General features: G+C 55.4%; 1 protein-coding gene across 1 annotated transcript in view; it reads right to left on the bottom strand.

The window, feature by feature from the left end:
* The window catches only part of ARHGEF10L (Rho guanine nucleotide exchange factor 10 like), a 54,621-nt gene that overhangs the window by 18,063 nt on the left and 9,025 nt on the right, over positions 1-27,533 (bottom strand). Inside the window, exons 3-15 of the mRNA XM_084220387.1 lie at positions 26,031-26,270; positions 24,781-24,808; positions 24,128-24,213; positions 23,379-23,462; positions 21,364-21,542; positions 15,091-15,199; positions 10,664-10,770; positions 8,330-8,407; positions 8,076-8,255; positions 5,121-5,237; positions 4,930-5,022; positions 2,898-3,071; positions 428-584 (exon numbers count right to left, since the gene is read on the bottom strand). Coding sequence (XP_084076513.1) covers positions 428-584; positions 2,898-3,071; positions 4,930-5,022; positions 5,121-5,237; positions 8,076-8,255; positions 8,330-8,407; positions 10,664-10,770; positions 15,091-15,199; positions 21,364-21,542; positions 23,379-23,462; positions 24,128-24,213; positions 24,781-24,808; positions 26,031-26,270 — 1,632 coding nt within the window. The remainder of the gene's footprint in view (positions 1-427; positions 585-2,897; positions 3,072-4,929; positions 5,023-5,120; positions 5,238-8,075; positions 8,256-8,329; positions 8,408-10,663; positions 10,771-15,090; positions 15,200-21,363; positions 21,543-23,378; positions 23,463-24,127; positions 24,214-24,780; positions 24,809-26,030; positions 26,271-27,533) is intronic.

The following is a 27,533-nucleotide window of genomic DNA, read 5'->3' on the forward strand; positions in this document are numbered from 1 at the left end:
AAAGAGGAGAGAGGAGGAGGAAGAGAAGGAGAAGAAAGAGAATGAGGAGGAAAATAAGGATGAGGAGGATGAAGAGGATGGGGATGAGGAGGAGGATGATGAGAAAAAGGAGGAGAAAGAGGAGGAGAGAGGAGGAGGAGGAGAAAGGAGAAGAAAGAGGAGAAGAAGAAAGAGGAGGAGGAAGAGAAGGAGAAGGAGAAGAAAGAGGAGGAAAATAAGGATGAGGAGGATGAAGAGGATGGGGATGAGAAGGAGGATGAGGAGAAAGAGGAGGATGAGGAGAAAGAGGAGGAGGAGAAGGCAGAGGAGAAGGAGGAGAAAAACAAGGACGAGGTGGAGGAGGGTGAGGATGACAAGGATGAGGAAGAGGATGATGAGGATGATGAGGATGAGGGGATCTCCCGAGGGTCCTGGGGCCAGGAGGGGCCCAGCACGTACTTGAAGTTGACGTTGGCGCAGACCAGGAGGTCGCTGAGCAGGAACACCTTCCTCTCCTTGGACTTGAGCAGCTGCCCGCGGTCGCCGTACACCGTCTCGGTCAGCGTCTCGCACAGCAGCAGCTGCCGCTGCCCCGAGCTCAGCAGCTGCAGGACAGCCCCAGGACAGCCCCAGCTGGTGACTCCAGGCTGGGGATGCCACCCCAGGCCCACCACGGAGCCAGAACCGCCCCTGCCCAGCGCTGACAAAAAATACAGCTTCTCCAGGAGGTCCCCAGCTTCATCCAGAACCGCCCAAAACCTTCTCCACAACCTCCCAAAAAACATCTCCAGAACCTCTGAAAATCATCTCCAGAACCTCCCAAAAAACCTCTCCACAACCTCCCAAAACCTTCTCCAGAACCTCCCGAAAAACATCTCCAGAACCTCCCAAAAAACATCTCCAGAACCTCCCGAAACCTTCTCCACAACCTCCCGAAAAACATCTCCAGAACCTCCCAAAAAACATCTCCAGAACCTCTGAAAATCATCTCCAGAACCTCCCAAAAAACCTCTCCACAACCTCCCGAAACCTTCTCCAGAACCTCCCAAGACCTTCTCCACAACCTCCCCAAAACCATCTCCAGAACCTCCTGAAAAACATCTCCAGAACCTCTGAAACACTTTCTCAAGAACTTCCCCAAACCTTCTCCAAGCGTTCCCCATCTCCTCCAGGATCTTCCCAATCCTTCTCCAGATCCTTCCAAAGAACATCCCCAGATCCTCCCAAAAACCTCCTCCAAAAGCTCCCAAACCTTTTTCCAAAGCTCCCAAACCTCCTCCAGAACCTCCCAAAAACCTTCTCCAGAACCTCTGAAAAACTTTCTCACAAACTTCCCCAAACCTTCTCCACTACTCCCCAGAACTCCTCCAGAAGGTGCCCACCCTCCTCCAGAGCCTCCCCAAAATCTTCTCCAAGAGCTCCCCATCTCCTCCAGAATCTTCCCAATCCTTCTCCAGATCCTCCCAAAAACCTCCTCCAAAAGCTCCCAAACTTTGTTCAAAAGCTCCTCACCCTCCTTCAGAACCTCCCAAAACCTCCTCCAAGAGCTCCCAAACCTTTTTCCAAAGCTCCCAAACCTCCTTCAGAACCTCCCCAAACCTTCTCCAAGAGCTCCCCATCTCCTCCAGGATCTTCCCAATCCTTCTCCAGAGCCTCCCAAAGAACATCTCCAGAACCTCTCCCCAAACCTTCTCCAAAAGCTCCCAAACCTCCTCCAGAACCTCCCAAAACCTTCTCCAGAACCTGGAGGTCCCGCACATGGAATGGGAGCTCAGAATCCCAACCCAGCAGATCCCTGGGGAGGAATTCCCAAATTCCACCATCGAGGCTTGGTTTGGATCAAGATCCTCTGGGAGCAAACAGGGATCCTGTTCCCCAAAAACCCCAACGGGGAGAGGGAGCCACAAACCCCACCCAGCAGCTCCAAACCCTGCTGAGGATCAGGATGAGGGGCAGGAGGAGGAGGAAGAGGAGGAGGGGGAGGAGGAGGTGGAGGAAGAGGTGGAGGAGGAGGAAGGGGAGGAGGAAGAGGAGGAGATAGAGGAGGAGGTGGAGGAAGAGCTGAAGGAGGTGAAGGAGGAGGGGAAGAGGAGGAGGTGAAGAGGAGGAGGAAGAGGAGGAGGAAGAGGAGGAGGAGGAAGAGGAGGAGGAGGAAGAGGAGGAGGTGGAAGAGGAGGTGGAGGAAGAGGAGGTGGAGGAGGAGGTGAAGGGGAGGAGGAAGAGAAGGAGGAAGAGGAGGAGGAAGAGAAGGAGGAGGTGGAGGAGGAGGAATAGGAGGAGGAAGAGGAGGAGGACATGAAGGAGGAGAAGGATGAGGAGGATGAGGAGGCTGAGGATGAGGGTGAGGAGGATGAAGAAAAGGAGGATGAGAAAGATGAGGTAAGGAGAATGAGGACAAGGAGAATGAGGACAAGGAGGATGATGAGGATGAGAAGGATAAGGCTGAGGAGGAAGAGGAGGAGGTGGAGGAGGAGGAAGAGGAGGAGGAGGTAAAGGATGAGGAGGATGAGGAGGCTGAAGATGAGGGTGAGGAGGAGGAAGGAGGACGAGGAGACGAGGTGAGGAGAATGAGGACAAGGAGAATGATGAGGACGAGAAGGATAAGGCTGAGGAGGAAGAGGAGGAGGTGGAGGAGGAGGAAGAGAAGGAGGAAAAGGAGGAGGAAGAGCAGGTGGAGGAGGTGAAGGAGGAGGCAAAGGATGAGGAGGATGAGGAGGCTGAGGATGAGGGTGAGGAGGACGAGGACAGGGAGAATGAGAAGGATGATGAGGACGGGAAGGATAAGGCTGAGGACGAAGACGAGCGGGAGGATGAGGACGAGGACGAGGATGAGGATGAGGATGAGGATGAGGACGAGGATGAGGACGAGGATGAGGACGAGGACGAGGATGAGGAGGAAGGCCACGAGGAGCCCCCACCTTGCTGAAGCTGCTGCGGTCGCCGATGCTCTTGCTGAGCTGCTGCATCTCGGCCAGCTGGTCGGCCAAGCGCTTCTGCTCGTTGAGCTTCTCGGCCAGCGTCTCCAGCTCGGTCAGCGCCAGCTGCAGGGACAGGCGGTCGGCGTGCCCACGGGGCGTGTTCTTCAGCATGTCCTGGGACACGGGAACACCGGGAATGGCCCTGAGGAGCCGCCACGGCGACGCTCACGGAGCCTCCCCCGCGCTGAGGTGGGGAGGAGGATCCTCCGGTGGATCCGAAATACAACCAGGGTGCCCGCTCTGAAGTGGGGCCCTGTGCTGCAGCTGTCAGAAAGGGGCTTCTCCAGAACTGCCAAAAACCTTCCCCAGAACCTCCTCAAAACCTTCTCCAGAACTGCCCAAAAACCTTCTCCAGAACCTCCTCAAAACCTTCTCCAGAATGTTCCAAAAACCTTATCTGGAACCTCCTCAAAACCCTTCTCCAGAACTGCCCAAAAACTTTCTCCAGAGCCTCCTCAAAACCTTCTCCAGAGCGTTCCAAAAACCTTCTCCAGAACCTCCAAAAACATTCTCTGGAACCTTCTCAAAACCTTCTCCAGAACCTTCCAAAAACCTTCTCCAGAACCTCCCAAAAACCTTATCTGGAACCTCCCCAAAACCCTTCTCCAGAACCTTCCAAAACCCTTCTCCAGAACCTCCAAAAACCTTCTCTGGAACCTCCTCAAAACCTTCTCCAGAATCTCTGCAACCTTGCCCGAAACCTCTCCCAAAAACCTTCTCTGGAACCACCTCAAAACCTTCTCCAGAACCTCCTCAAAACCTCCAGAACCTCCTCAAAACATCTAAAATCTCTGCAATTTTGCCCAAAACCTCTCCCAAAAACTTCCTCCAAAAGCTCCCCAAAACCTCCAAAAAATCTTCTCCAAAAGCTCCCCAAAATCTTCTCCAGAAGTTCCCCAAGACCTTCTTCAGAACTTCCAAAAACCTTCTCCAAAAGTTCCCCAAGACTTTCTTCAGAACCTCCCCAAAGTCCTCCAGAACCTCCCAAAAACATTCTCCAGAATCTCTGCATCTTTGCCCAAAACCTCTTCCAAAAACCTCCTCCAAAAGTTCCTCAAAACCTTCTCCAGAACCTCCTCAAAACCTTCTCTAGAATCTCTGCAACCTTGCCCAAAACCTTCTCCAGAACCTCCCAAAAACCTTCTCCAGAACTTCCTCAAAATCTTCAGAACCTCCCCAAAACCTTCTCCGGAACCTCCAGAAGACTTTCTCTGGAACCTCCAAAAACCTTCTCCAGAACCTCCTCCAAAAGCTCCTCAAAACCTTCTCCAGAACCTCCTCAAAAACCTCCAAAAAATCTTCTCCAATAGCTCCCCAAAATCTTCTCCAAAAGCTCCCCAAACTTCTCCAGAACCTCCCCAAAACCTTCTCCAAAATTTCCCCAAGACCTTCTTCAGAACCTCCCCAAAGTCCTCCAAAAGCTCCCCAAAACCTCCTCCAGAACCTCCAAAAAATCTTCTCCAAAAGCTCCCCAAAAACTTCTCCAGAACCTCCTCAAAACCTTCTCCAGAACCTCCTCAAAATCTTCCCCAGAATCTCTGCAACCTTGCCCAAAACCTTCTCCAGAACCTCCCAAAAACCTTCTCCAGAACTTCCTCAAAACCTTCAGAACCTCCCCAAAACCTTCTCCAGAACCTCTTCAAAACCTTCTCCAGAACCTCCCAAAAACCTTCTTCAGAACCTCCCAAAAACCTCCTCCAGAACCTCCTCAAAACTTTCTCTGGAACCTCCTAAAAACCTTCTCTGGAACCTCCCAAAAACTTTTTCCGGAACCTCCTCAAAACCCTCTCCAGATCCTCCCAAAAACCTCCTCCAAAAGCTCCCCAAAACCTCCTCCAGAACCTCCAAAAAATCTTCTCCCAAAGCTCCCCAAAGTTCTCCAGAACCTCCCCAAAATCTTCTCCAGAACCTCCCAAAACCTTCTCCCAAAGCTCCCCAAAGCCCTCCAGTCCCTCCCCTCTCCCTCTCCCACCTGCAGGAGGAGGATGAACTGCGGGAACCTCTGGATGGGTTTCACCATCAGCCCGTAGAGCGTGACGCGGTCGGCGCTGGCCATCTGCCGCTTCTGCCGGGGAGAAACGCCGCGAAAACGGCCGGTTTTGGGCAACGCCGCCAAAAATGGGAATTCTGGGAAGAGCGGGGCCGCGGAGGGGCCGCGCTGACCTTGAGGAAATCCAGGAAGGCGGGCTTGGTCAGACAGGCCTTCTTGATCAGGGACATGGCCGTGGTGAAGTTGTTGACGTAGTCGCTGTAGACGTCCAGCACCATGGACTTGGAGAACTGGGAGAGGATGGGAGAGCAGGAATGGGGTGGGAATTCCCAAAAAATGGGGTGGGAATTCCCAAAAAATGGGGTGGGAATTCCCAAAAAATGGGAAATCGTGAAGTGCTGGGGGTGTCCCACCACACTAACCCTCCAACCATCCCTGGCGGGATCCCAAGGGATGTTTGGGGGTGATTCCTGGTTTTTCTTTGTACTGAGGTTTTAAGTCCAGCACCATGGACTTGGAGAACTGGGAGAGGATGGGAGAGCGGGAATGGGGTGGGAATTCCCAAATGGGGTGGGAATTCCCAAAAAATGGGAAATTGTGAAGTGCTGGGGGTGTCCCACCACTCTAATCCTCCACCCATCCCTGCTGGGATCCCTAGGGATGTTTGGGGTTTTTCTTCCTACTGAGGTTTTAAGTCCAGCACCATGGACTTGGAGAACTGGGAGAGGATGGGAGAGTGGGAATGGCATGGGAATTCCCAAAAAAAAAGGGAAATCCTGAAGTGCTGGGGGTGTCCCAACCACTCCAATCCTCCACCCATCCCTGCTGGGATCCCAAGGGATATTTGGGTGTGATTCCTGGTTTTTCTTTGTACTGAGGTTGTAAGTCCAGCATCAAGGACTTGGAGAACTGGGAGAGCGGGAATGGCGTGGGAATTCCCAAAAAATGGGAAATCATCAAGTGCTGGGGGTGTCCCACCACTCCGATCCTCCACCCATCCCTGCTGGGATCCCTAGGGATGTTTGGGGCTGATTCCCGGTTTTTCTTCCTACTGAGGTCACAAGTCCAGCACCACGGACTTGGAGAACTGGGGGAGGATGGGAGAGCGGGAATGGGGTGGGAATTCCCAAAAAATTGGGAAATCATGAAATGCTGGGGGCGTGACATCACTCAGATGCTTCACCCATCCCTGGTGGGATCCCAAGAAAAGTTTGGTGCTCCCAGTTTTTGACTCCCAGTTTTTTATCCTACCAAGGCCATGAGTCCAGCACCATGGACTTGGAGAACTGGGAGAGGACGGGAGAGCAGGAATGGCATGGGAATTCCCAAAAAACAGCGTGGGTAAGGTGCTGAGGTGCTGGGGGTATCCCACCACTCCAATCCTCCACCCATCCCTGCTGGGATCCCAAGGGATGTTTGGGGTTTTTCTTCCTACTGAGGTTGTTAGTCCAGCACCATGGACTTGGAGAACTGGGAGAGGATGGGAGAGCGGGAATGGCGTGGGAATTCCCAAAAAATTGGGAAATCGTGAAGTGCTGGGGGTGTCCCACCACTCCGATCCTTCACCCATCCCTGCTGGGATCCCAGATCGGGATTTTGGGGGTGATTCCTGACTGATCTTGGGAGCCATTCTCGATCTCCAATGGGATCCCAGGGGAGGTTTGGTGGTGATTCCCAATTCCCAGTTTTTGATGGGCCCGGGGAGGTCTGGGGGTGATTCCCAGTCTCTGATCCCAGGGGGGTTTTGGGGGAAATTCCCAATCTTTGGGGAGGATTTGGGATGATCCCCAATCGCTGATCCCAGGGGGATTTTAGGGGCAATTCCCAGGTTTTGATAGGACCCTAAAGGGATTTGGGGCCATTCCCTGTTTTTTGCTGGGATCCCAGGGGAATTTTGGGACCATTCCTGGCTTTTTATGAGATCCCACAGGAGGCTGGGGGCTGATTCCCAATCTCTGATTCCAGGGGGATTTTGGAGGCCATTCCCGGTTTTTGCTGGGATCCCAGCAGGAACTGGGGCCATTCCTGGTGCTGGGACCCCAGCAGGATCTGGGGCCATTCCCAGTTTTTGCAGTGACCCCAGCAGGATCTGGGGCCATTCCTGGTGCTGGGACCAGCAGGATCAGGGGCCATTCCCATTTTTTCTTGTGACCCCAGCAGGATCTGGGGCCATTCCCAGTTTTTGCTGTGATCCCAGCAGATTCTGGGGCCACTCCCAGTTTTTGCTGCGACCCCAGCAGGATCTGGGGCCATTCCTGATGGTGAGACCCCAGCAGGATCTGGGGCCATTCCCGCTGTTTGCTGTAACCCTAGTGGGATCTGGGGCCATTCCCATTTTTTCCTGTGACCCCAGCAGGATCTGGGGCCATTCCTGGTTTTTGCTGTGACCCCAGCAGGATTTGGGGCCATTCCCATTTTTCCTGTGACCCCAGCAGGATCTGGGGCCATTCCCACTTTTTCCTGTGACCCCAGCAGGATCTGGGGCCATTCCCATTTTTTCCTGTGACCCCAGCAGGATCTGGGGCCATTCCTGGTGCTGGGACCCTGCAGGATCTGGGGCCATTCCCAGTTTCTGCTGTAACCCTAGTGGGATCTGGGGCCATTCCCAGTTTTTCCTGTGACACCTGCAGCATTTGGGGCCATTCCTGGTGCTGGGATCCTGCAGGATCTGGGGCCATTCCCAGTTTCTGCTGTAACCCTAGCGGGATCTGGGACCATTCCCATTTTTTTATTTGACCCCAGCAGGATCTGGGGCCATTCCCAGTTTCTGCTGTAACCCTAGTGGGATCTGGGGCCATTCCCAGTTTTTCCTGTGACCCCAGCAGGATCTGGGGCCATTCCCAGTTTCTGCTGTGACCCCAGCAGGATTTGGGGCCATTCCCATTTTTCCTTTGACCCCAGCAGGATCTGGGGCCATTCCCATTTTTTCCTGTGACCCCAGCAGGATCTGGGGCCATTCCTGGTGCTGGGACCCTGCAGCATCTGGGGCCATTCCCAGTTTTTCCTGTGACCCCAGCAGGATCTGGGGCCATTCCCATTTTTTCCAGTGACCCCAGCAGGATCTGGGGCCATTCCCATTTTTTCCTGTGACCCCAGCAGGATTTGGGGCCGCCCCCGTCCCCCCGCACCGAGGCCACGAAGAGGTCTCCGATCTTCTCGTTGGAGTCCCACTCGGCCACGCGCGAGGCCAGGGCGATCTGGAACATGGAGTGGCACTGCAGGATCTCCTTCAGCCGGAAGAACACCAGCTGGCACTTGCGGGCGCTCAGCACCTTGGGCTCCATCTCCAGCAGCGGGTTCCGGTAATCCTGCGGGAATTGCGGCGCTGGGATCCCGGGATCCGCGCCGGGGGATCCCCGTCCCGCCCCGGCGGGGCCCCCACCTGCAGGATGCGCTTCAGGGAGTCCACGTAGCTGCGCTCGCTCTGCACGATGGAGCCCAGGATGTGCCGCCGGAGCACCTGCGGGGCAGGGAACGGCTCCTGAGCCCGAAATCCCCAATCCCGGAATGGGGGAAAGGCAGGAACGGCTCCTGAGCCCAAAATCCCCAATCCCAGAATAGGGGAAATGCAGGAACAGCTCTGATCCCAAAACCCCCAATCCCGGAATGGGGGAAATGCAGGAACAGCCCTGATCCCAAAATCCCCAATCCTGGGATTGGGGAAATGAAGGAACAGCCATGATCCCAAAATCCCCAATCCTGGGACTGGGGAAATGCAGGAACAGCCATGATCCCAAAATCCCCAATTTGCAGACTGGGGAGAGGCAGACACAGCCCTGATCCCACAATCCCAAATTCTGATATAATGGGAAATGCAGGAACAGCCCTGATCCCAAAATCCCCAATCCCGGAATAGGGGAAATGCAGGCACAGCCCTGATCCCAAAATCCCCAATCCCAGGATTGGAGAGAGGTAGACACAGACTGATCCCGCAATCCCAAATCCTGATATAATGGGAAATGCAGGCACAGCCCTGATCCCAAAATCCCCAATCCCGGAATAGGAGAAAGGCAGGCACAGCCCTGATCCCAAAATTCCCAATCCCAGAATAGGGGAAATGCAGGAACAGCCCTGATCCCAAAATCCCCAGCCATGGGACCAGGGAAAGGCAGGCACAGCCCTCGCCCCACAGCCCCAAATCCCAGGATCAGGGAAATGCAGGCACAGCCCTGATCCCAAAATCCCCAATCCTGGAATAGGAGAAAGGCAGGCACAGCCCTGATCCCAAAATTCCCAATCCCAGAATAGGGGAAATGCAGGAACAGCCCTGATCCCAAAATCCCCAATCCCAGAATGGGGGAAATGCAGGAACAGCCCTGATCCCAAAATCCCCAATCCTGGAATAGGGGAAATGCAGGAACAGCCCTGATCCCAAAATCCCCAGTCCCGGAATAGGGGAAATGCAGGAACAGCTCTGATCCAAAAATCCCCAATCCTGGGATCAGGGAAATGCAGGCACTGCCCTGATCCCAAAATCCCCAATCCCGGATTAGGGGAAATGCAGGAACAGCCATGATCCCAAAATCCCCAATCCCAGAATAGGGGAAATGCAGGAACGGCTCCTGAGCCCAAAATCCCAAATCCCAGAATGGGGGAAATGCAGGAACAGCTCCTGATCCCAAAACCCCCAATCCCGGAATAGGGGAAATGCAGGCACAGCCCTGATCCCAAAATCCCCAATCCCAGGATTGGAGAGAGGTAGACACTGACTGATCCTGCAATCCCAAATCCTGATACAATGGGAAAGGTAGGCACAGCCCTGATCCCAAAATCCCCAATCCTGGGATCAGGGAAAGGCAGGAACAGCCGTGATCCCAAAATCCCAGACGAGGGGAAATGCAGGAACAGCCGTGATCCCCAAATCCCAGAAGAGGGGAAAGGCAGGAACAGCCCTGATCCCAAATCCCAGACGAGGGGAAAGGCAGGCCCAGCCCCTGGGGCTCAGCCGTGATCCCCCAACCCCAAATCCCAGGAAAAGGGAAGCAGCCCCTTCCTGCGGAAGCGCTGACCCAGCAGCGCCGCTTCTGCTGACTCGGCATTTCCCTGTTGCTCAATCACAGGGCCCCGGGGACGCTGTGATCCCCCCTGATCCCAGGAAAGCCCCGATCCCAGATCCCAGGAAAGCCCTGATCCCAATCCCAGGAAAGCCCTGATCCCAGAAAAGCCCCGATCCCAGATCCCAGGAAAGCCCTGATCCCAATCCCAGGAAAGCCCTGATCCCAATCCCAGGAAAGCCCTGATCCCAATCCTGGGGAAGCCCCGCTCCCAGATCCCAGGAAAGCCCCGATCCCAGGGAAGCCCCGATACCAATACCAGGAAAACCCCGATCCCAGGGAAGCCCCAATCCCAGATCCCAGGAAAGCCCCGATCCCAGGAAAGTCCCGATCCCAGATCCCAGGAAAGCCCTGATCCCAATCCTGGGGAAGCCCTGATCCCAGATCCCAGGAAAGCCCCAATCCCAGGAAAGCCCCAATCCCAGGAAAGCCCCAATCTCAGGAAAACTCCAATCCCAGATCCCAGGAAATCCCCACTCCCAGGAAAGCCCCGATCCCAAGCAAGCCCCGCTCCCAGGAAAGCCCCGATCCCAGATCCCAGGAAAGCCTTGATCCCAGGAAAGCCCCGATCCCAGACCCCAGGGAAGCCCCGATCCCAGGAAATCCCCGCTCCCAGGAAATCCCCGCTCCCAGGAAATCCCCGCTCCCAGGCGATCCCGGACCTGCTGCGGGCTCAGCCCCTCGGGCGCGGGGCCCAGCTCGGGCGGGGGGTGCCTCATGTCGGACACGGTGACCTCCAGGAAGCCGGTGTCCTCCTCCTCCGAGTCCCCTGCGCCACGGGAACACCAAAAACCCCAAACTGACCCCAAACCGACCGCCTTCCGGGCCCGGAGGCGCAGCCCGCTTCTCCCGGGATTCCCGGTATCCCGTGTCCTTCCAGAGCGGTCACCGGACACCGGGATGAGCCGGGCAGGAGCGGGGATGTGAGCGAGAGGGGACAGGGAGGGTCCCCATCCCAAAAATCCACCCGGGAACAGCGGGAACAGCGCCTCGTCCTCGCTCCGAGACAGCGGGAACCGGGAAAAGGAGCCGGGAAAAGGAGCCGGGAAAAGGAGCCGGGAAAAGGAGCCGGGAAAAGGAGCCGGGAAAAGGAGCCGGGAGCGCAGGAAAAGTGGGAAGTGCCAGAGCGGGGACCAGGACAGCGCCACGGGGAGGGGACAGGGAGGGTCCCCATCCCAAAAATCCGCCCGGAAGCAGCGGGAACAGCGTCTCATCCTCACTCCAAGACAGCGGGAAGCAGGAAAAGGAGCCGGGAAAAGGAGCCGGGAGCGCGGGAAAAGCGGGAGGCGCCGGAGCAGGCAGCCCTTACCCGAGGCCGAAGCAGCCGAGGAGGAGGAGGGCGAGCGCGCCAGGGAAAGCTCGGCATGAGCCAAGGAAAGCTCGGGATGAGCCAAAGAAAACTTGGGATGGGAGCGCGACCGTCGCCTCCACATGGCCCCGGCCCCATCCCGGGCCAGAAATCCCGGGAAGGGGAAGGGCTGGGGGGAGCGGAGGAGGAAGGGAAGGGAGGAAGGGAGGGAAGGGCTGCGGAGACTTTTTCCTTCCCTAATTTCGGCTCCTCCCCGGGGATGCCCTCCCGCCCCAAAGCCGCGCTGGCCGTGCGGGAACGGCGGGACCGATCCCATGGGAACGGCGGGACACACACAGGCGGCCGATCCCATCCCATGGGAAGCTGCAGGAAAGCCAGGAACGCACAGCCAACCCCATGGGAATGCTAGGAAAGCACAGCCAATCACATGGGAATGCTCTGGGAATACCGGGAGCACACAGCCGATCCCATGGGAATGCCAGGACACACACATTTCCCATGGGAACGCTCTGGGAATGCCGGGAGCACACGCGGCCGATCCCCCGGGAAGCTCCAGGCGCTGGGATCCAGCGGGATCGATCCTACCTCCCCTGGATCCTACCTGCCCCGGGCTGCTCCAGGGAAACCCGGGAGCTCCGGCGGGAGCGCGGCGGCTTCTCCGGCTCGGCCGCGCTCCTCCTGCGCTCCCCATCCCCTGCGGGACAGGGAAAGGCCCCGGGAATTGGGAATTCGGGGGAAATCCCACAGGGAAAACCCAAGGAGGGCCTTGGGAATTGTGAGTTGAGGAGAAAAATCCAAGGGAAACCCCCTGGGAAGTGGGATTTAGGGAAAAATCCAAAGGAAACCCCCTGGGAATTGTGAGTTGAGGAGAAAAATCCAAGGGAAACTCGCTGGGAACTGGGATTTAGGGAAAAATCCAAGGGAAACTCCCTGGGAACTGGGATTTAGGGAAAAATCCAAGGGAAACTCCCTGGGAACTGGGATTTAAGGAAAAATCCAAGGGAAACTCCTTTGGAATTGTGAGTTCAGGAGAAAAATCCAAGGGAAACCCTCTGGGAACTGGGATTTAGGAAAAAATCCAAGGGAAACCCCCTGCAAATTGTTCAGGAGAAAAATCCTGAGGGAAAAAACCCAGAAAAAACCCCCAAGGAATTGGGAATTCAGGGAGAAAATCCTGAAGGAAAAATCCCATTGAATCTTCCTGGGAATTGGGGATTCAGGGGAAAAATCCTGAGGGGAAAATCCAGTGAAAACTTCCTGGGAATCGGGAATTCAGAGGAAAAATCCTGAAGGAAAAATCCAGTGAAAACCTCCTCAAAACTGGGAATTCAGGGAAAAAATCCTGAGGAGAAAATCCCATTGAAACTTCCTGGGAATTAGGGATTCAGGGGAAAAATCCTGAGAGGAAAATAAAGTGAAAACCTCCTGGGAATTGGGAATTCAGGGGGAAAATCCTGAAGGAAAAATCCAGTGAAAAACTCCTGGGAACTGGGGATTCAAGGAAAAAATCCTGAGGGGAAAATCCAGTCAAAACCTCCTGGGAATTGGGGATTCAGGGGAAAAATCCTGAGAGGAAAATCCAGTGAAAACCTCCTGGGAATTGGGGATTCAAGGAAAAAATCCTGAAGGAAAAATCCATGGGAAAGCCCGTGGGAACTGGTAATTCAGGGAGACAAACCCTGAGGATAAAATCCAAGAAAAACCCCCAGGGAACTGGGAATTCGGGGGTAAAATCCTGAAAGAAAATCCATGGGATACCCTGTGGGAATTGGGAATTCAGGGAAAGAAATCCCGGAGGGAGAAAATCCCGAAGGAAGAAGGCAAGGACAGGCCGGGCGCTGCCGATTTATCCCTGAAGGATGAAAGGAGGGAGGTGGAGACTGCAGAGATCCCAGGAAGCTCCAGATCCATGGAATGAGGCAGGAGAATGGGAAGGAGGTTCTGGAGGGATGGGGTTCCTGGGGTGCCCTGGGAATGGGATCCCCGGGATTCTGGAGGGATGGGATCCCCAGCTCCAGAGGGATGGGGATCCCAGGGTTCTGTATGGGGTTTTGGAATGGGGCTCTGGGTTTCTGGGATGGGATCCCCAGGGTTCCGTAGGGACGGGATCCCGGAGTTCCCTGGGGATGGGATTCCTGGGGATGGGATCCATGGTTCCATAGAGATGGGGTTCCCGGGGTCCATAAGGATGGAATCCCCTAGTTCCAGAGGGATGGGATTCCTGGGGATGAGATCCCTGGAGGTTCCCTGGGGATGGGATTCCAGAGGTTCCCCGGAGATGGGGTTCCCCGGGGATGGAATTCCCTGGGGATGGGATCCATGGTTCCATAGAGATGGGGTCCCTGGAGTCCATAAAGATGGAATCCCCTGGTTCCAGAGGTATGGGATTCCCTGGGGATGGGATCCCAGAGGTTCCCTGGGGACGGGATCCTGGAGGTTCCCCAGGAATGGAATTCCTTGGGGATGGGATCCTGGAGGTTCCCCGGGGATGGAGTTCCCTGGGAATGGGATCCCAGAGCTTCCCTGGGGATAGGACCACTGGCTCCAGAGAGATGGAATTCTGTGGGGATGGGATCCCGGAGGTTCCCTGGGGATGGGGTTCCCCGGGGATGGGATCCCGGAGGTTCCCTGGGGATGGGATCCTGGAGGTTCCAGAGGGATGGGATCCTGGAGGTTCCAGAGGGATGGGATCCTGGAGGTTCCAGAGGGATGGAATTCTGTGGGGACAGCAACCTGGAGGTTCCCCAGAGATGGGGTTCCCTGGGGACGGGATCCCAGAGGTTCCAGAGGGATGGAATTCCCTGGGGACAGGATCCCTGGAGGTTCCCTGGAGATGGGATTCTGGAGGTTCCTCGGGGATGGAATTCCAGAGGTTCCCTGGGATCCCCTGGTTCCTGAGGGATGGGGTTCCCTGGGGATGGAATTCCCCAGTTCCAGAGGGATGGAATTCTGTGGGGACGGGATCCTGGAGGTTCCCAGGGATAGAATTCCCCAGGGATGGGGCTCCCCAGGGATGGGATCCCCTGGTTCCAGAGGGATGGGGTTCCCTGGGGATGGGATCCCGGAGGTTCCCCGGGGATGGGATCCCCTGGCTCCAGAAGGATGGGGTTCCCTGGGGATGGGATCCCGTGGTTCTAGAGGGATGGGATCCCTGGGGATGGGATCCTGGAGGTTCCCTGGGGATGGGATCCCCTTGTTCCAGAGGGATGGAATTCTGTGGGGATGGGATCCCGGAGGTTCCCTGGGGATGGGATCCCGGAGGTTCCCTGGGGATGGGATCTCCTGGCTCCAGAGAGATGGGGTTCCCTGGGGATGGAATTCCCCGGGGATGGGATCCCCTGGTTCCAGAGGGATGGAATTCTGTGGGGACGGGATCCCAGAGGTTCCAGAGGGATGGAACTCTCTGGGGATGGGATCCCATAGGTTCCAGAGGGATGGAATTCCCCGGGGATGGGATCCCAGAGGTTCCAGAGGGATGGAATTCCCCGGGGATGGGATCCCAGAGGTTCCCCGGGGATGGGATCCCGGAGGTTCCCTGGGGATGGGATCCCAGAGGTTCCCTGGGGATGGGATCCCGGAGGTTCCCTGGGGATGGGATCCCGGAGGTTCCCCGGGGATGGGAACCCGGAGGTTCCCTGGGGATGGGATCCCGGAGGTTCCCTGGGGATGGGATCCCCTGTCTCCAGAGGGATGGAATTCCCCGGGGATGGGGTCCCGGAGGTTCCCCGGGGATGGGATCCCTGGGGATGGAATTCCCCGGGTCGTGGGTCCCGGACTCACCGGGGCCGTCGCGGCGCTGCAGGAAGGTGACCCTGCGCAGCACGGCCATGCGCGTGCGCTCCAGCCCGTCCTTGGTGCCGCTGCGCGCCGCCCGCATCAGCTGAGACACCTGCAACGGGAACGGCGCTGGGAACGGCGCTGGGAACAGCACTGGGGACACAGGGATCAGCACTGGGAACAGAGGGGTCAGCACTGGGATCAGCACTGGGAACAGAGGGATCGGCACTGGGAACGGCGCTGGGAACAGCACAGGGATCAGCACTGGGGACACAGGGATCAGCACTGGGAACAGAGGGATCAGCACTGGGAACAGCACTGGGAACAGAGGGATCAGCACTGGGGACAGAGGGATCATCACTGGGATCATAACTGGGAACAGAGGGATCAGCACTGGGATCATCACTGGGAACAGAGGGGTCAGCACTGGGATCGTCACTGGGATCATCACTGGAAACAGAGGGATCAGCACTGGGATCAGCACTGGGATCATCACTGGAAACAGAGGGATCAGCACTGGGGACAGCACTGGGAACAGAGGGATCAGCACTGGGAACAGAGGGATCAGCACTGGGATCAGCACTGGGATCGTCACTGGGATCATCACTGGAAACAGAGGGATCAGCACTGGGGACAGAGGGATCAGCACTGGGAACAGCACTGGGAACAGAGGGATCAGCACTGGGAACAGAGGGATCAGCGCTGAGATCATCACTGGGGTCATCACTGGGATCGTCACAGGGAACAGAGGGATCGTCACTGGGGACAGAGGGATCATCACTGGGAACACCAGGACATTACTGGGATCACTGGGATCACAGGGGTCATCACTGGGATCATCACTGGGGTCACAGGGAACACCAGGGTATCACTGGGATCATCACTGGGATCATCACAGGGATCATCACAGGGATCATCACTGGGAACACCAGGACATTACTGGGATCACTGGGATCTCAAGGATCATCACAGGGATCATCACAGGGAACACCAGGGTATCACTGGGATCATCACTGGGATCATCACAGGGAACAGAGGGAACATCACAGGGAACACCAGGATCACAGAGATCATCACCAGGATCATCACTGGGATGACAGGTGTCACTGGGATCTCAGGGAGCACAGGGATCACAAGGATCAGTGGGATCATCACTGGGATCACAGGGACCAGCAGGATCACAGGTATCATCATCAGGATCACTGGGAGTGCATGGACCCCAGGATCACTGGGATCTCAGGGATCAGTGGGATCATCACCGGGATCACAGGGATCAGTGGGATCACAGGCATCATCATCAGGATCACTGGGATTGCAGGGATCAGTAGGATCACCACTGGGATCACATCAATCATCACCAGGATCACTGGGATCTCCGGGATCACGGGGATCAGTGGGATCACCACTAGGATCACAGGGATCATCACAAAGACCACAGGGATCATCAGGATAACAGGAACAGGATAAGACCACCAGGATCACAGGGACAACAGGGATCAGTGGGATCACAGGCATAACAAGGAAAACAAGGATCTCAGGGATCATCACCGGGATCACCGGGATCAGCACAGGAACCTCAGGGATCAGGAAGCTCCAGGCTGCCCCAGGAAGATCCCTGGAGCACCAGTCCCTGTTTTCCCAGCCAGGAGCAGCAGGAATACAGCCAGGGCTCCGGGATCCCCCCTGGATCCCCCCTGGATCCCCCCTGGATCCCCCCCGATCCCTTGGGATCCCCCCACGGATCGCAGCAGCCAGAGTGGGGTCGTGCAGCGCAGCCAAGCGGGGCCGGGCAGGGATGGGGGGCAGGATGGGATGTGTGGGGCAGGGAAAGGGGGATCGGCCTCTCCCACCCCAAACCGGAGAGTTCTGCCCCAAATCCTGGCGCTTCTACCCCAAATCCAAGAGTTTCACACAAATCCAAGCGGTCTACCCCAAATCTGACAGCTCTGCCCCAATTCCCGGCAGTTCTACCCCAAATCTGACAGCTCTACCCCAAATCTGACAGTTCTACCCCAAATCTGACAGTTCTACCCCAAATCTGACAGTTCTACCCCAAATCTGACAGCTCTGCCCCAAATCTGACAGCTCTACCCCAAATCCCAGCAGTTCTACCCCAAATCTGACAGCTCTGCCCCAAATCTGACAGCTCTACCCCAAATCTGACAGTTCTACCCCAAGTCTGACAGCTCTGCCCCAAATCTGACAGTTCTACCCCAAATCTGACAGCTCTGCCCCAAATCTGACAGTTCTACCCCAAATCTGACAGCTCTGCCCCAAATCCCAGCAGTTTTACCCCAAGGAATACCAGCTGGGATGGGATGGGGTGGGAAAGGCTCTGCCCCGAGGTTCCACAATTCCCAAAAATTCTGCTTCCTGAATTCCTTCCTTCCCTCCTGAACTCCCTCCTGAATTCCTGAATTTCTTCTTGAATTCCTGAATTCCTTCCCTTGTAAATCCCTTCCTGAATTCCTGAATTCCTTCCCAAAATCCTGAACTCATTATTATCTTCCTGAATTCCTGAATTCCTGAACTCCTGATTTTTCTTTCTGAATTTCTTCCTGAATTCCTTCCAGAATTCCCGAACTCATTATTTCCTTCCTGAATTCCTGAACTCCTGATTTTCTTTCTGAATTCCTTCCTGAATTCCTTCCAGATTTCTTGAACTCATTATCTTCTTCCTGAATTCTTTCCCAAATTCCTGAACTCCTGATTTCCTTCCTGAATTCCTTCCTGAATTCCTGAACTCCTGATTTTCTTCCTGAATTCCTGAATTCCTTCCCAAATTCCTGAACTCATGATTTTCTTCCTGAACTCCTGAATTCCTTCCCAAATTCCTGAACTCATGATTTCCTTCCTGAATTCCCAAACTCCTGATTTCCTTCCTGAATTCCTGAACTCATTATTTTCTTTCTGAATTCCTGAATTCCTGAACTCCTGATTTTCTTCCTGAACTCCTGAATTCCTTCCAGAATTCCTGAACTCATGATTTTCTTCCTGAATTTCTGAATTCCTTCCCAAATTCCTGAATTCCTGAATTCCTTCCAGAATTCCTGAACTCCTGATTTCCTTCCTGAATTCCTGAATTCCTTCCAGAATTCCTGAACTCCTGATTTCCTTCCTGATTTTCTGAATTCCTTCCCAAATTCCCGAACTCCTGATTTCCTTCCTGAATTCCTGAATTCCTTCCTGAATTCCCAAACTCCTGATTTCCTTCCTGAATTCCTGAATTCCTTCCAGAATTCCTGAACTCCTGATTTCCTTCCTGAATTCCTGAATTCCTTCCCAAATTCCTGAACTCCTGACTCCCTCCCTGAACCCCTTCCCGTCCCCCTGAATCCCGACGTCTCGGGCAGCCCCAGCCTGATTTTCTGGGACAGGAACGGGATGGGCCCAACCTGGATCCGTTCCACAGGGAATTTTACCCCCCCCAGGCCGGGGATTGGGGGAATTTGGGGATGCGGGGCGGGGTCGGTACCTTCCAATCGGATTTGTGCTTCAGCTCCTGCATCTCCTTCCCCCCAACTCTCAGAGCCAGGAGCTCCCGCTTAGTCCTGGCGCATTTTTCCTTGAGTTTATGGAGGTCTGGAGAGAGCTGAGCCCAAAGCAAAGCGGGAGAGCAGCAGAGCAGAGATCCCCAGGAAGCAGCAAATGCAAAAAAACAGGAGAGATCATCCCAAAGGAGCGGGGAACAGCGGCGGCGGCAGCCCGGAATTCCGGCTGGGAGCGGGCAGGGAGCGCAGGAGCGGCGGGGAAAGGCTCAGAAATGGAGGGAATCATCCCAGAAATCCTGAAATGCCAGCTGGGAATGCAGCAGGAGCAGGGAAAGGCCGAGAGAGGCTCAAAAATGGGAGAAATCGACCCGGAATTCCGGCTGAGATGGAGCAGGGAATGCAGGAACAGCAGGGAAAGCAGCACAGAACAGGCAGCAGCATCCCGGAATTCCGGCTGAGATGGAGCAGGGAATGCAGCAGGAGCAGGGAAAGCAGCACAGAAGCATCCCGGAATTCCAGCTGGGATGGAGCAGGGAGCGCAGGAGCGGCGGGGAAAGGCTCAGAAATGGGAGGAATCATCCCAGAAATGCCAGCTGGGAATGCAGCAGGAGCAGGGAAAGGCCGAGAGAGGCTCAAAAATAGGAGAAATCGACCCGGAATTCCGGCTGAGATGGAGCAGGGAATGCAGCAGGAGCAGAGAAAGCAGCACAGAAACATCCTGGAATTCCAGCTGAGATGGAGCAGGGAATGCAGCAGGAGCAGGGAAAGCAGCACAGAAACATCCCGGAATTCCAGCTGAGATGGAGCAGGGAATGCAGCAGGAGCAGGGAAAGCAGCACAGAACAGGCAGCAGCATCCCGGAATTCCGGCTGAGATGAAACAGGGAGTGCAGCAGGAGCAGGGAAAGGCTGAGAGAGGCTCAAAAATAGGAGAAATAAACCTGGAATTCCAGCTGAGATGGAGCAGGGAATGCAGCAGGAGCAGGGAAAGCAGCACAGAAACATCCTGGAATTCCAGCTGAGATGGAGCAGGGAATGCAGCAGGAACAGGGAAAGCAGCACAGAAAGAGGCAGCAGCATCCCAAAATTCCAGCTGGGATGGAGCAGGGAATGCAGCAGGAGCAGGGAAAGCAGCACAGAAAGAGGCAGCAGCATCCCAAAATTCCAGCTGGGATGGAGCAGGGAATGCAGCAGGAGCAGTGAAAGGCTGAGAGAGGCTCAAAAATAGGAGAAATAAACCCGGAATTCCGGCTGAGATGGAGCAGGGAATGCAGCAGGAGCAGGGAAAGCAGCACAGAAACATCCCGGAATTCCGGCTGAGATGGAGCAGGGAATGCAGCAGGAGCAGGGAAAGCAGCACAGAAACATCCCGGAATTCCGGCTGAGATGGAGCAGGGAATGCAGCAGGAGCAGGGAAAGCAGCACAGAAACATCCCAGAATTCCGGCTGAGATGGAGCAGGGAATGCAGCAGGAACAGGGAAAGCAGCACAGAACAGGCAGCACCATCCTGGAATTCCGGCTGAGATGGAGCAGGGAGGGCAGGAACAGCAGGGAAAGGCTGAGAGAGGCTCAAAAATAGGAGAAATAAACCCGGAATTCCGGCTGAGATGGAGCAGGGAATGCAGCAGGAACAGGGAAAGCAGCACAGAAAGAGGCAGCAGCATCCCAAAATTCCAGCTGGGATGGAGCAGGGAATGCAGCAGGAACAGGGAAAGCAGCACAGAAACATCCCAGAATTCCGGCTGATATGGAGCAGGCAATGCAGCAGGAGCAAGGAAAGGCCAAGAGAGGCTCAAAAATAGGAGAAATAAACCTGGAATTCCGGCTGAGATGGAGCAGGGAATGCAGCAGGAGCAGGGAAAGCAGCACAGAAATATCCCGGAATTCCGGCTGAGATGGAGCAGGGAGTGCAGGAACAGCAGGGAAAAGCTCAAAAATTAAAGAAATCATCCCAAAAATCCCATCTGGGAGCAAGCAGGGAGGGCAGAAGCAGGAAAAGACAGGGAGAGGATCAAAACCAGGAGGAATCGTCCCAAAAATCCTGGAATTCCAGCTGGGAGAAAGCAGGCAGTGCAGGAGCAGCAGAGAGGCTCAAAAGCAAGAGAAATCCTCCTGGAATTCCGGCTGGGATGGAGCAGGGAGTGCAGAGGGGAAAGGCAGGGACAGCCCCAAAAGCAGGAGGAATCATCCCAAAAATCCTGGAATTCCAGCTGGGATGGAGCAGGGAGTGCAGGAACAGCAGGGAAAGGCAGGGGAGAGGCTCCAGCAGGGGGAAAATTAAAAGGGAAGGAGGAAACTGGAAGGAAAATTCCAGGAAAAACGGGATGCTGCGGGATGCTCCGGTGCCTCCACACAGGAGAATCCCGGGAAAAGCTGAGATGAGGATTCCAAGGGAGGGATGGATGAGGATTCCAAAGAGATGGATGAGGACTCCAAAGGAATGGATGGATGAGGATTCCAAAGAGATGGATGGATGAGGATTCCAAAGGAATAGATGAGGTTTCCAAAGGGATGGATGAGGACTCCAAAGGGATGGATGAGGACTCCAAAGGGATGGATGAGGATTCCAAGGGATGGATGAGGATTCCAAAAGGATGGATGAGGACTCCAAAGGGATGGATGGATGAGGATTCCAAAGGGATGGAGGAGGATTCCAAAGGGATGGATGGATGAGGACTCCAAAGGGATGGAGGAGGACTCCAAAGGGATGGATGAGGATTCCAAAGGGATGGATGGAGGAGGATTCCAAAGGGATGGATGGAGGAGGATTCCAAGGGATGGGTACCTTGGGCTGGAAGGCGGCGCGGAGCTTGGCCGGCTCGGCGTCCCGGCGGGATTCCGGCCGGGATTCCTCCCCGGACTCGCCCTCGCTGTAGCTCTCGAACTCGCTGGAGCTCCAGCCCAGGTCCTGCCCCAGGCGCGTCCCCTCCCCGCGCTGCACCTCGGCGTAGATCAGCCCCGCGCCTGCCGGGCCCGCAATTCCAAATGTGTTCCCATCCTTGTTCTATTCCCATCCCTGCTCCATTCCCATCCCTGCTCCATTCCCGCCCCTGTTCCATTCCCAGCCCTGCTCCATTCCCATCCCTGCTCCATTCCCATCCCGCTCCATTCCCATCCCTGCTCCATTCCCAGCCCTGCTCCATTCCCGTCCCTGCTCCATTCCCCATCCCCGCTCCATTCCCATCCCCGCTCCATTCCCATCCCTGCTCCATTCCCATCCCTGCTCCATTCCCATCCCCGCTCCATTCCCATCCCTGCTCCATTCCCATCCCTGCTCCATTCCCATCCCTGCTCCATTCCCATCCCTGCTCCATTCCCATCCCCGCTCCATTCCCATCCCTGCTCCATTCCATTCCCACTCCATTCCCGTCCCTGTTCCATTCCCGTCCCTGCTCCATTCCCATCCCTGCTCCATTCCCATCCCTGCTCCATTCCCATCCCTGCTCCATTCCCATCCCTGCTCCATTCCCATCCCCGCTCCATTCCCATCCCTCCTCCATTCCCGCTCCCGCTCCATTCCCGCCCCTGTTCCATTCCCATCCCTGCTCCATTCCCATCCCTGCTCCATTCCCATCCCTGCTCCATTCCCATTCCATTCCCATCCCCGCTCCATTCCCATCCCCGCTCCATTCCCGTCCCTGTTCCATTCCCGTCCCTGCTCCATTCCCGCTCCTGCTCCATTCCCATCCCTGCTCCATTCCCATCCCTGCTCCATTCCCATCCCCGCTCCATTCCTGCTCCTGCTCCATTCCCATTCCCGCTCCATTCCAGCTCCATTCCCGTCCCTGCTCCATTCCCATCCCCGCTCCATTCCCGTCCCTGCTCCATTCCTGCTCCTTCTCCATTCCCATCCCCACTCCATTCCATTCCCATTCCCACTCAATTCCCATTCCATTCCCATCCCTGTTCCATTCCCATCCCTGCTCCATTCCCGCTCCCGCTCCATTCCCATTCCTGCTCCATTCCATTCCCATTCCCACTCAATTCCCTTTCCATTCCTGCTCCAGCTCCATTCCCATCCCCGCTCCATTCCCATGCCTGTTCCATTCCCATCCCTGTTCCATTCCCATCCCCAGTCTATTCCATTCCCATCCCCGCTCCATTCCATTCCCATTCCCACTCAATTCCCATTCCATTCCCATCTCTGTTCCATTCCCATCCCTGCTCCATTTCCATCCCCATTCCATCCCATCCCCATTCCCATTCAATTCCAATTCCATTCCCATCCCTGCTCCCACTCCATTCCCATCCCCGCTCCATTCCATTCCTGTTCCCACTCAATTCCCATTCCATTCCCATCCCTGCTGCATTCCCATTCTATTCCATTCCCATTCCCACTCCATTCCCATCCCCGCTCCACTCCCACTTTTCCTGCTCCATTCTCGCTTTCCCTGCACTCCCAAGCCATGGGAATTCTGGGCTTTGACTGTTTGGGAGGGAGTTGGGATGCATGGATGGATCCAGGAGGGATTGATCCCCTGGGAGCGACAGGAATGAGAGGGATGGAGGAAGGGGAATGAGGGAGGAAGGAAAGGAAGGGGAGGAAGGAAAAATTTTGGGAACTGGGGAATCCTAGTGCAGAACTCCAGAATTCCCATCCTCTGGAACCCTCAGGCTCCTGCAGCCCTCTGGGAGCAGCTCCATCCCTCCCAGATCCCAGGATTCCCCTGGTTATTCCCACCCACAGCCTCCTGGAGAAGGGGACTCTCCTTCTCGACAGAAAACGGGATGGGGAAAAACCCCTGGAAAACCGGGAAGAGGCAGATCCCAGCTGGAAGAGCGGGAAGAGCGCTCCCGTACCATCCTGCTCCACATCCAGGCCCTCGCAGGGAACATCGTCGTAGATGACCTCGTCCTCCACCTCCGGGAAGGAGAAACGCTCCCCTGGAAACGCCGGGATCGGGATTGGGATCGGGATTGGGATCGGGATTGGGATCGGGATTGGGATCGGGATTGAGATCGGGAGCAGCGGCCCAGGACCCCAGCAGGGCGCAGAACCCACCAGGGGTTATCCCAGGGTTATCCCAGGGTTATCCCGGGGGTTATCCCGGGGTTATCCCAGGGTTATCCCGGGGTTATCCCAGGGGTTATCCCGGGGTTATCCCAGGGGTTATCCCAGGGCTATCCCAGGGTTATCCCGGGGTTATCCCAGGGTTATCCCGAGGGTTATCCCAGGGGTTATCCCAGGGTTATCCCAGGGGTTATCCCAGGGTTATCCCGGGGTTATCCCAGGGTTATCCCAGGGTTATCCCAGGGTTATCCCAGGGTTATCTGGGGGTTATCCCGGGGGTTATCCCAGGGGTTATCCCAGGGTTATCCCAGAGGTTATCCCAGGGTTATCCTGTGTGTTATCCCAGGGTTATCCCAGAGTTATCCCAGGGGTTATCCCGGGGTTATCCCAGGGGTTATCCCAGGGTTATCCCAGGGTTATCCATGGGTTATCCCAGGGGTTATCCATGGGTTATCCATGGGTTATCCCAGGGGTTATCCATGGGTTATCCCAGGGTTATCCCGGGGGTTATCCCAGGGTTTTCCCAGCCTTTCCCCACCTTGGCAGATGCTCTCCCTCTTCCAGGTGCGGGTCCGGATCTGGGAATCTCCTCCGGCCTCACCGTTGCTCACCTGTGCTGGGATCCTGCGGGAGCATTCCAGGGAAAAATCCCTCGGGATCGGGGGAAAATCCCCTGGGATCGGGCGCTCCCAAAGCCCCCACCCGCTGTCACCCCCATTCCCACCAGAGGAACAAAACAAGGAATTTTTTACAGGAATTTCCCCCCTCCCCATCCGCCCTGGGAATCCCAGGATTTGGGGTCGTCCCAGATTTTTAGGGATGACGGAAAAGATCCAGAAATCCCAGAGTTCTCCTGCTCGGAGCTCTTGGGAATGCAGAGAAGTTTGGGGGAAACTGAGGCACGGCAGCAGTGGCAGCATCCAACGGAGGGGACGGGGCAGATCCCAAAGATCCATCACGGGACCCCAAATCCCACCAGAGCTCCCGGAATTCCCACCAAAACCTCCTGAAAACCCCTGAAATCCCAGGAAACTCCCTGGAAATCCCGCTGAACTCCCTGAAATCCCAGCAGAACCCCAAAATTCCCTGGAAATCCCAGGAAATGCCCCAAATCTCACTGAACTCCCTGAAATCCCAGCAGACCCCCAAAATTCCCAGGGAATCCCAGGAAATGCCCCAGATCCCACTCACCCTTCCTGGGTCTCCATCTCCAGCCCTTCTGCGGGGAAGGAAAGCAAAGAGAAACAGTTGGCACCCCCAGGATGTGCCGGGAATACCGGGAATGAGCGGGAATTCCTTCCACGTGGGAATATCAGGAATTCCCCACAAGGAACGGGAGGGAATTCCCCGCCGGGAATGAGCAGGAATTCCACACCAGGGGTGAACGGGAATTCCACACCAGGAATGAACAGGAATTCCACAAGGGAATACTGGGAATTCCACAAGAGAAGACTGGGAATTCCACACAGGGAATACTGGGAATTCCACATGGGAAGACTGGGAATTCCACACAGGGAATACTGGGAATTCCACATGGGAAGACTGGGAATTCCATACCGGGAATGACCAGGAATTCCATACTGAGAATACTGGAAATTTCACACCAGGAATGAACAGGAATTCCACACAGGGAATACTGGGAATTCCACATGGGAATACTGGGAATTCCATACCGGGAATGAACAGGAATTCCACAAGGGAAGACTGGGAATTTCACACCGGGAATACCGGGAATTCCACAAGGGAATACCGGGAACTACATACCAGGAATGACCAGGAATTCCATACTGGGAATGAACAGGAATTCCACACCAGGAATGAACAGGAATTCCACAAGGGAATACTGAGAATTCCACAAGAGAAGACTGGGAATTCCATATCGGGAATGACCAGGAATTCCATACTGGGAATACTGGGAATTCCACACCAGGAATGAGCGGGAATTCCACACCGGGAATACTGGGAAGTCCACAAGGGAATACCGGGAACTACATACCAGGAATGACCAGGAATTCCATACTGGGAATGAACGGGAATTTCAAACCAGGGATGAACGGGAATTCCACAAGGGAATACTGGGAATTCCACATGGGAACAATGGGAATTCCACACCAGGAACGAACAGGAATTCCACACGGGAATACCGGGAATTCCACACCAGGAATGAACGGGAATTCCACACTGGGAATGAATGGGAATTCCACACCAGGGATGAGAGGGAATTCCACATGGGAACACTGGGAATTCCACACCAGGAATGAACAGGAATTCCATACTGGGAATGAATGGGAATTCCACAAGGGAATACCGGGAATTCCACATGGGAACACTGGGAATTCCACACCAGGAATGAACAGGAATTCCATACTGGGAATGAATGGGAATTCCACACCAGGGATGAGCGGGAATTCCACACCGGGAATACCGGGAATGCTCCTCACCGGAGCTGGGCGGGCGCCGCCGGCGCGGGGGCGCCTGGAGAGCGACGTCAGCGCCGGGATCAGCTCCGGGATCAGCTCCGGGATCAGCTCCGGGATCAGGGCCGGGATCAGGGCCGGGATCAGCTCCCGAATCCGAGTCCTCGTCCTCCCCCTCCTCCTCCTCCTCCTCCTCGCTGTCCTGGAAGTCGAAGGCCGGGCCCGGCTCCTCCATCCCTGGGCCGGGGGGATCCGGGGGAGAGCCTGCGGGAACGGCACGGAAAAGATGGAATGGGAAACAGGGAGAGAGGGAAAGCACCGGGATGGGGAGGGAGGGAAAAGGGGGAAAGGGAGGGATGGGAAAAAGGGATGGAGGGAGGGAAAAAGGGATGGAGAAAAAAAGGGATGGATGGAGGGAAAAAGGGAGGGATGGAGGGAAAAAGAGAGGGATGGAGGAAAAAAGGGATGGAGGGAGGGAAAAAAGGGATGGATGGAGGGAAAAAAGGGATGGATGGAGGGAAAAAAGGGATGGATGGAGGGAAAAAGGGAGGGATGGAGGAAAAAAAGGGATGGAGGAAAAAAGGGAAGGATGGAGGAAAAAAGGGATAGAGGGAAAAAAGGGATAGAGGGAAAAAAGGGATAGAGGGAAAAAAGGGATAGAGGGAAAAAAGGGATGGAGGGAAAAAGGGATGGAGGGAAAAAAGGGATGGAGGGAAAAAAGGGATGGAGGGAAAAAAGGGATGGAGGGAAAAAAGGGATGGAGGGAAAAAAAGGATGGAGGGAAAAAAAGGATGGAGGGAAAAAAAGGATGGAGGGAAAAAAAGGGATAGAGGGAAAAAAGGATGGAGGAAAAAAGGGAAGGATGGAGGAAATAAAGGATGGAGGGAGGAAAATGGGATGCAGGGAAAAGGGATGGAGGAAAAAAGGGAAGGATGGATGGAGGAAAAAAGGGATGGAGGGAAAAAAAGGGATGGATGGAGGAAAAAAGGGATGGAGGGGAAAAGGGATGGAGGGAGGAAAAAAGGGATGGAGGGAAAAGGATGGATGGAGGAAAAAAGGGATGGATGGAGGGAAAAAGGGATTGAGGGGAAAAAGGGATGGAGACAGGAGATGAGAAGGGAGATGGAGACGAAGAAGGGAAAAGGAGGATGCAGGAGATGGAAAAGATGGACAAGGGGATGGAGGAGATGGAAAAGGGAGAGGGAGATGAAGGAAAAAGGGGTGGAGATGGAATAGAAGTGGGATGGAGGGAGAGGGGGATGAAGGTGAAGGAAGAGGAGGATGAAGGGAAAGGGGAGGGAGGAGGCAGAGGAGGGAAATGGAGGAAGAGGAGGGAGAAAAAGGGATGGAGGAGGAGAGCGGGGATGGAGAAAACCAGGGAAGAGGGATGGAAATGGAGGATGGAAAAGGGGACAGAGGAGAGGGAGGAGGAAGGGGGATGGAGGAGGAAAAGGGGGATGAAGATGGAGGAGGGAGGAAAAGGGGGTGGAGGAAGAGGAGGGGAATGGGGCCAGAGATTGAGGAGGA

The sequence above is a fragment of the Fringilla coelebs genome, assembly GCF_963513975.1.
Source record: "Fringilla coelebs genome assembly, chromosome: 22".
NCBI classification, from domain to species: domain Eukaryota; kingdom Metazoa; phylum Chordata; class Aves; order Passeriformes; family Fringillidae; genus Fringilla; species Fringilla coelebs.